General features: G+C 44.2%; 1 protein-coding gene across 2 annotated transcripts; it reads right to left on the bottom strand.

Annotated features, from left to right (window-relative positions):
• Positions 1 to 1,528: 1,528 nt before the first annotated feature.
• LOC123040553 (serine/threonine protein phosphatase 2A 57 kDa regulatory subunit B' kappa isoform) lies at positions 1,529 to 7,313 on the bottom strand. Of its 2 annotated transcripts, XM_044463369.1 has the most exons (4): positions 5,879 to 7,313; positions 3,486 to 5,353; positions 2,250 to 2,370; positions 1,529 to 1,893 (listed from the first exon to the last, which is right to left on the bottom strand). In XM_044463369.1, exons 1-2 carry the CDS (start codon positions 6,968 to 6,970, stop codon positions 4,985 to 4,987), a joined length of 1,461 nt encoding a protein of 486 aa, XP_044319304.1. In that variant the 5' UTR covers positions 6,971 to 7,313; the 3' UTR covers positions 1,529 to 1,893; positions 2,250 to 2,370; positions 3,486 to 4,984. The 2 variants fall into 2 exon arrangements, with proteins under 2 accessions (XP_044319304.1, XP_044319300.1); XM_044463365.1 differs by lacking the exon at positions 2,250 to 2,370.
• Positions 7,314 to 8,988: the final 1,675 nt, after the last annotated feature.

The raw sequence follows: 8,988 nt of genomic DNA on the forward strand, positions 1-8,988 counted from the left end.
TTACACTTTGAATTTGAATGGAATTCAAAGAAGGAATTTGAAATGAGATATTATCCCAACATGATTATTATTGCAAAACTCAGTAGCTTAGCATCATCATGATGGATTACTGTAGCATGACACTGGGGGTGTTACACCAGCTTAGGCGATGTTCGGTGGCTACGAGTGGTTGCGTGGTGGTGCAGCAGGGAAGGGCGCTAGTTCTGGCCAGTGGGATAGTTCTAACTTGTCGTCGTTAGCGGGCAATGAGATCGGTGGTGGCCCTATGTAGCATTGGCGATCGCGTCACAATGGGGTGTGAGAGTGAGTGGATGTGCTCATCGGCATTGGGCAACGACATGGGAATGGTGGTTGTGCTCTCCTATGGGTGAAAACATGGCCAGTGCTTGCCGGACGGCAACGGCAACGCCAGTAGGCATCGCTATCCTTCTTGGAGGGGTCATCGAGGAGATCTACGCACTCTCAGCTATTGGATCGAGCTCTTTGAGCAAAGCCAAGATTCCGTTGCAGGATCTGGTGGTGGCGCCATCGTCAGTGTTGTTTTCGCTCTTTGGGGCGTTGATAAGTTTAAGACATATCTATAAGTTTTTGCTTGTTTCATGCTACAACTATATCATTATTGCATAATTTTGGCACAAGATATTAGTAATTTATGGACAAATCTATTAATTTAGTGCCAATTTTTATTTTATGTTGTTTTTTGACTTTTTAGAAAAAACAAAATTTTGAAGATAAAAAAGGCGGAAAATATATTGGCAATTTTAAAGGCTAAAAGTTTGTACAAAGCATTGGCGGGCTGGAAGGTGATGCCCGTGGACCCCACACACCTATGGCGGAGCCTAAGTAGAGGTCACCACACAACAGCGAGTTGACCATAACGAAGGACCCAAACGAATTGGTAGAAATGAACCTCTTCCAATGAACATGGCTGAGGATCAGGTTCTACACACAATTTCACCGATTTAGGTGCTGGTTGATAACAAAATTGTATGTAACCTTCGACATAAAAGCCGAGTATTTCCGTGCCTATTTCCACTAGTAATCAATGCACATGATATTATCATATTAGACAAGACATTAATTGCATTTCTTGTTAGTAGTATATTAGGCAGATATTAACTGCATCTTTGATATTAGGCGGATATTAATTGCATTTCTTGTTAGTAGAATGTAATTACTTGATTAGCACTGATATTAGCACCCTGTTCGGCAGCTCTCCGCTCCGCCTGCTCTGCGCCGGAGCGGGCCGCGACCTATTTTCTTGGAGTAGCCGATGGGTCGCTCCGTCCACTCCGTGGAGCTGGATGACTGCCAAACAGGCGCTAGGTATATGTTTTAACCAGAGCAAGGTGCTGAACACATTAATTACTTGATTAGCACTGATATTAGGTATGTTTTAACCAGAGCAAGGTGCTAAACACATTAATGAAAACACGCATGGTGCTAAATATGTTTAGCGCTAAACACCGAAGGGTGAGATATGTTGGATCTTCGCAACTCGTTCTTTTTATATTGGCATATGGTGGGGTGTTTAAAAGTATAGATATAGATGAAAGTTCAATACAAATCGGAGGATCTCCCTATAAACATGACAGCACTAAACATGACAATCGTCAAAGGCAAACACACACCAACAGCATACTCTTATTTTTGGCGACCAACAACATACATGACAACAGAGACGTAACTACAGTTTTTATTCGAACAAGCACATATGCCTGTTCACCATCTCACCGAGGCGAAACGATATGGGTTTCCACAGTACAGCCCAGTCTGCTAGATCTCCATGCAACAGCAGAAATGTGCAGCTAAAATTAGCCGCAGCAGCACAAGGACTCCATGCAGCACTCGCAGGTCTCGTAGCAGCAGAAGCAACAGCACAGTGTAAACAGGCTGCAAGCGACAGGCTTCCAATGTAAAATCCACAGTTGTTAACCAGAAACCGGAGCAAGATTAAGTATCAGAAGTAATTTGTAACTTGAACTGAGATTCGCTGCATAATTCATAGTGAAATATCTGAAAATTACTTGCATCTTGGGGTGATCTCAGACTGATTTGATGGTATAATTAAATTCTCTGTGATGCAGTGCGAAAGACAAGATCCAGCCGAAGCTGCATGAAGATGACCAGTAACTACTACCACTTGCCAACAGGATATCATTTTCCATTTTATCTAATGAGCCAAAGGTTTGGGTCACTTGTTTGGTGGATATCCCTTTCAGGAATAAAGGTGAAAGATCACTTCCTACCTCCCTGAATGGCAGTCCCTCACCAAACTGGGGCCTTATTGACGGTAGGTGCTGGAAATGTTTTGGAAGAAAGCTTTGCCGGCAAGGAAGTAATGTACCCCACCCCACTGTGATTAAATCACTGAAATGAGGAAGGAAGTTGAATCATGAGGCTAATTAGTTTCTCTGGGAAAACAAAGCTTTGTAACAAGCCCAAGAGCACCTTTTGCATTTCCGGGCTATTGTCAAGGAGCCATCCTAAATTTTTAGACTTTGTACTCACATCATTTTCACCATGTTCTGAATCCTATAATAACACAATAAAAGTTCAATTAAAAACTTAAAATACTTTTGTACCAAATGCGTGACGTTTGCTAGGGCCTCTCTGATTTGTAGGATTTCAAACTAAGAAAAATGAAGAAACTGGATGCCATGCCATGTTGAATTCACATGAAGTAAAAACACAGAAATATGTAGTGTAGCACAGGTTGTCTGATTGCACCACATGAAAAACACAGAATGTAAGCATAGTGTTTGCCATAGTTTTCACTGAAAATAAGAATAATTTCCATGAGGTTGGACTAGGTGGAAATTTTCCTTTGAAATTGCATGCAAAGCAGTCTATAGGAAAAATTCATATATTCTCAATAACATTTCCGAAGAAGCATAATCCTCCAAACTTCCTATGAAATTCCTTTGAATTAAAGAGGCCCTAAATCATACTGATTCTTTTTCTTTCATACACAGTTAGGTACTGCTAACTCTTAGGTTTAATAACAAGATACGGGACTCAGGAAATATGAGAAAGGTAAACGACGTAAACTGCCTACCTAGTTTGTTAGAATGATCGTGTGACACATAAACTAGTATTCTGGCGTATGTTAGAATGATCGCGTAACACATAAATCTTGTCTATGTTACTTGTTGCATCAAACAGGTTATTGACAAGTCAGAAATACATAATACTCCCTGGTTGTACTAAAGCAGCGTCAATTAATATGGATCGGAGGGAGTACTATTTTTATAAAGAACTTCGACGCCACGAGCAATATCATGCAAATTTACTCTATTTTTTAAAATAAAATTAAATAAATACTAAAAATTCACTAAGGTGGCCTTATACACCTTAAGGCAAGTTCAAAATCAGAGTGATTCCTCATTGCAGAATACGTCAACAAGAACTCGACCAAAATGCATATTTAACAATTAACAGAGTAACAAGAGTTATCCATAACTATAACAGAACAGAAAGGTTACCATGCATATAAGCAGCCTTTCTCCTCATGGCGCTTCTGAACATGATCATAGTAGGACATGTCCTGCTTACTCGAAGGGTTGTCCATCTTGATGTATATCTCTACACAAGTATCTAAGTACACCAAAAGAGAAGAAAAGGACTATGAGCAGAACAAAGGAGGAAAATATATGGAGTGGACAGTGGCTATCTGTATGGGTGTGAGACCTTTTATAGACCAACTCAAGATTGCAATGTGTCAGGTCGATTCAAGTGTCCAACTATCAAGCACCAGTAGGAACAAAAAGAACTTGACTAGGGTAAACGTAACTGTGGCAGTTGATGTGTTGTTTGCTAGTGCAATAGAGATAGCACAATTTTGTTTAATGAACAATCATATATAACACAGTTTGTTCAATAAGGTATGTACACAAAATAGCAGCATAGGAAATTCTTCATTTTACCAGTATATGTATTTCTAGATCCTTGAATCGGTACTAATCAAGCCAATAATTAGTATTAAGTATTATTACTGTCCATCAAGCTTATCGCACCAAACCCTGTAAGAGTATCTTTTCTGGGGATAACTAGACAGGTTAAATCCTAATTGGATGGGACTAAATCCGTAGTCATGCCATGAATCAGATCTCTTATGAGTATCCATCTGACTGAGAAATGTGCACTGAGCTTGTAGATGGATGGAATTGATTACCATTGAATATTTAGGTGAAATTAGGTCCCTCTTGCATTCATTGGTAGATGGTTGCTACTTGCACCAGGGACCAGACTTGATTTTATCAACTAAGTGCCTTTATTATTATTCATGACAACATCATCCATGATAACAGTTAATCGTAATACCACTGCTGACAATGAAGGGGAATAAAGGTACAAGAAAGAGATTTTACACATTGATTGATAATATTGATCCAGACGTTAAAAATATAAGGACACTTTTCAATGTTGAGCCAAGACTTTGATATTTATCATGTCAAAGGCAAATCATCCTTAATTATGCAGCAATGTTCTTGCCATGAATTGGCCAGATGTGCAATACCAGAACATGTAGCAATGCTTACTGTGTGAAGTTCAGATTTCCTATTCTACTAAGCAAGCGACACAATGTAGTTGAGTTATCAAGCATGAAAAGCACTGTGGACTTACCTCATTGTTTGCTCGTCCATCAAATCAGGTGAACAGATTCATCAGAATCTGGAAAATTCGAAATACACTGGCATCCACATGACACCAGCTGTAGTAAAAAATCATGACCTCCCATATCCAAAGTTGTTTCACAGAACAATCGACTAGAACGGCATTATCTTGTCAAAGAAAGAAATGTCCATCACTTGAGAGTACACCATGAAAGAATCAAGGTTCGTCCTCAAATAAGAAACTATTAATTACAGACTTTGAAACGAGGGGGGGGGGGGGGGGGGGAGACAAAGTTGACAAAATGCCCTGCACAGCACCCATAGTGCTATAAATGGAGTGGAATGAAGTACATTTGAACACATATATATTATGTCATAGTTGGAGCTACCAGAGGAGCGGGTTTAGGAAAAGCAGCAAAGCTGATGTCTCTGGTTACTGGATGGAATGCGGCATTCTTCTCGAGGTGCTCCCATATAAGCCTTCTCCGCTCCTCAGTTGCGGCTTGCTTCTCTTCCTCCTCTTGGAAATTTTTCTGACAAGCCAACAGCAGCTTCTGATCCATGTCAAAGAACATTTTCCTGACATTCATTGTAACATTCAGAACCGATTGGTTCCAATGCAAACGAGCATTCCTTTCGAGAGCTGGATATATGATTGGCAAGATAACTTGGTGGTTTTGAGAGATCAAACCGAACAAGTGCTCATTGTTCCACAGGAATAAGGCTCTTTCAGCAACCTGTAAGCAGGAATAATATTCTTAGTTTCTAGGCTAGGAGTGTATAAATTGTAGAATAAATTATGTCACAAACAAAAACAACAGGTTTCTCCATCCATCAGCGCATGGCGCATAGAAGTGTTCCACATCTGTAAAGCTTTATATAGGTATACAAAGAAACAAAATCTCCAACAAACAACATAAGGAAAAAGGAAAGAATGTATTTTGCATTGGTGTGATTACTCAGCATTAGCCCTTGTGGCCAATTAAATAGCAGCTAAATCCAAATGTGAAGAATCTCTGAAGGGAATTCTTTGAGCAAAATATAATTTGAAAATGAATATAACAGAACATATCTTGGCGGTAAATGTGATGCTAGTTTGAAATACAAATACCACCCACAAGAATCAATTGAAATGACTCCCTTAACTAAATGAGTGTTCTGAGAACCAACTATATGCGCTATAAGCTAGTAAAGAAATTTAATCAAACAACAAACACTGGCAATAGGATATTGCAGATTGATATCCTAGGACAAAATTTCACCTGAAAATGAGAGCTATTCAAGCAGTGTGCAACCCTCCGAAACAATGGGACCATGCACTTCTGGAATTCAGGCATTTCTGTCAATTCCAGCACCTCCTCCAACTCCCCCAAGAACATCATCTCCTTCTGACTGTTCGTCACTGGCCAGTACTTCAACAGGCCTCTGATCACAGTCCCTGAGAGCTTTGGTTCCTTGTCAATAAACTGTGTAATGCAGTATGTCAACTGCGGCAGATACATGCCCACTGTCTTCGGTTTATGAAGAGGAATCAATGCCTTCCACAGAAATAACTTATGCTCCTCCTTCAGTGGTTTCGCAAACCCACTAATCACACTCCCAAACACCTCCAAGAGTTCGGCAATCCCATTGTGACGATCAGCGTCGGATACAAACCTATAGAAGATATTACTCACAGCCTTGCGGATGAAGGGCCGATTACCCATGAATTTTCCATATATCCTATGCAATACTGTCTTCAGGCAATCCCTTTCTCTAGGATCATCAGAATCTAACAAATCAAGCAGCCTGGAGATGAAGGAATTGTCCATGTACTTGCGAGCCACCTTCACATCAACGACAGGAGAGGTGACGAACCGGAGGAGCAGCTCGTATACGACCTGTAAGTGGTACCATGAGGGGTCAAAGAACGGATCGTCCTCGTCAGCCTCGGCAGCTGCCCCGGTGCCTGGCCGGACCTTGGGCGGGAAGACCCTGAACAGGTTGATGGCAAACATACGCACACAGGCCGAGACCATCGCCTCCGTGAGGGGCTCCTCCGCCGTGCCAAGGCAGTCGACGAGAGACATGAGCACCTGCCGCTTTCTCTCCCTCTCCGGAGAGTCCCGGCCCCGGTCGTTGGAGAAGTCGAACAACACGCAGCAGACGTTCAGCTTCCGGAGGAACACGTCCTCCCTTGTCTCCCCCTCCGCTCCGGCGATAGCCGCGAGCGGAGGAGACGCCCGCATCGAGTCCCACTGCCTCCCATTCACGTCATACGACATTGGGGACTTGGGCGGCGGAGATCCCCAGCCCCCGCCTCCGCCGGATTTCGGCGACTTCCCCGAGAGCTTACCAAGGAACTGCTTCCACATGGCGGCAGCAGGCAGTCCGTAGCGCCGACCCACCTCGAGTCAGACACCCATTTCAAGGAACCATGGACGAACCCACTACGCGCCACCCACCCAGGACACGCAGCGGCAAAGCAAATCTTGCAAGGCAACGAACCGGGTCGGCTGCCGCGACCCGTGCAGCTGTCGGAGCGCCGGTCACAGACCCCGCAATGGCTGTGTGGGGGTTTTAGATCCGGAGGCGGGACGCCGAGGCCGCCGCCATGGATGGGATCTCCGAGGAGGAGGGGGGCAGAAAGTGCAGAGCCTTTGGCGTTTTGGGCGGAATCGCAGTGGGAGCCGAGCGGGGAGAGGAGCTGGAGTTTACAGCTGTTTGCGGGGAACGATGGCCACCGGAAGAAGGAAGGGGTGGCAGGATGCATCTCGGCCGTCCGTTTGGGATTGGATTCCCATCTATCGCACGATGGAAGGTTTTGAGGTTTCGTGTGGTCTGAAAAGAAAATGCCAATCCTTCTTTCGAATTCACAAGTCTGCAAAATCACAGAAATAGAAAACAGAAATGTAGTGCACGAATCTTGAAACAAAGTTGGTTGCCATGTCACATAAAAAATCATTCGCAAGGAAGTGATCTACGCACGAACAATGAGATATAATTATTTTTTTCGAATGTTAGTAGGGGAGTTACCAAATTCATTGATCAGAAAGAGGCATTACAAGAACACCTCCGAAGAGCTAGTGCAAAAGGAAAAGAAAAAAAAGACTAGTCGGCACCCCCGCAATCCGAAGCTCCGCCAACAACCGTGAACAGCATCGGAATCCATCATCGGGTCTACAAGGTGACGCCTCCAAGTAGGTACTAGTGTCGAGGACACCACCGTCACCCGATCTGGCACGGCCTGATTTTGGGTTTTCATCCGGAGACCTCAAGCCATGGGGTAAGAAGAGCAGCGAGCTCCACGACGGTACCTCCAAGGAGGAAGACGACATCCGTAGACACCATTACCGTCGGCACCGACAAGATCGATACAAGATTTTCATCGGGAGCCGAGTCTTCCACCAACCATCCCAGGATCTAAGGCTTCCCAGTGCCATCAGGCCGAACAAGCCCAAGCCCACACTACCAGAACACAAAATGGTCACCGTCGCACGCAGGAACTCAACGAGCACACGCCAACCTGACCGGTCTGCACCGCCGCATGCAGGCCCTGGGCGAGCCAAACTAGATCTGACCATCCTCTGCCTCTGTGCGCAAAACTGGGAGAGGGTCCGCACCGCAGCGCACCAGAAAAGTCGAGGTAGAATCGGAACTGGTCAGTCTGCACCACCGCGCGCTGGAACTAGGTGAAAACCAAGCGAAAACTAACCGTCATGCACCACCGCGCGCCAAGACTGGATTATCCGTACTCAATCTGGTCTGTCTAAGCCTCCTCTAGCACCAGGCGCACACTAGATGACGCCACTGCTCATAGGAGCTAGACGTGGACACGCTTGAAGGAGGAAACCACCAGCATCCGTCGACACCACTATGCTACTACCTCCACCAGCCCGACCCGGCGGTATGATCTGGCCACAGGATCACCAGAGCCCAGATCAGGTTTGGACACTACGAGCCCCACACCGCCCCTAAAAGAGCATGGTGCCCCCATGTTTGGTTTTGGTAATTCTAATGGTCGCCTTGGGATATACTTGAAGGGTTTATCCACAGACTTTGCTTGAAGACCATTTGTTGGTTTCAAGGTTATAAGGAGAAGATAAGACACAAGGTTGATCAAGATTAAGTCAAACAGTGAATCAAGTTGATCAACACACAAAGCGTCGAAGATGTACCGAGAGGGCTCAAGTGATCACATGGTATGGTAAGCATTATCCATTACGCTTTGGTGTACTAACACGTGGTCTACGTGAGAGTTCTTTGTGGGGTTAGGTATGTTTCCATGGGCGTGCATCAAAAGAAACATATCACATAACCCATGAAGGATGACATCAAGTGATGGTCGTCATCAAGGTTGTGATGTGCAAGTTCAAGTGGAGTATCACAAAGA

Source organism: Triticum aestivum, chromosome 1A, assembly GCF_018294505.1.
Source record: "Triticum aestivum cultivar Chinese Spring chromosome 1A, IWGSC CS RefSeq v2.1, whole genome shotgun sequence".
Classification (NCBI taxonomy): domain Eukaryota; kingdom Viridiplantae; phylum Streptophyta; class Magnoliopsida; order Poales; family Poaceae; genus Triticum; species Triticum aestivum.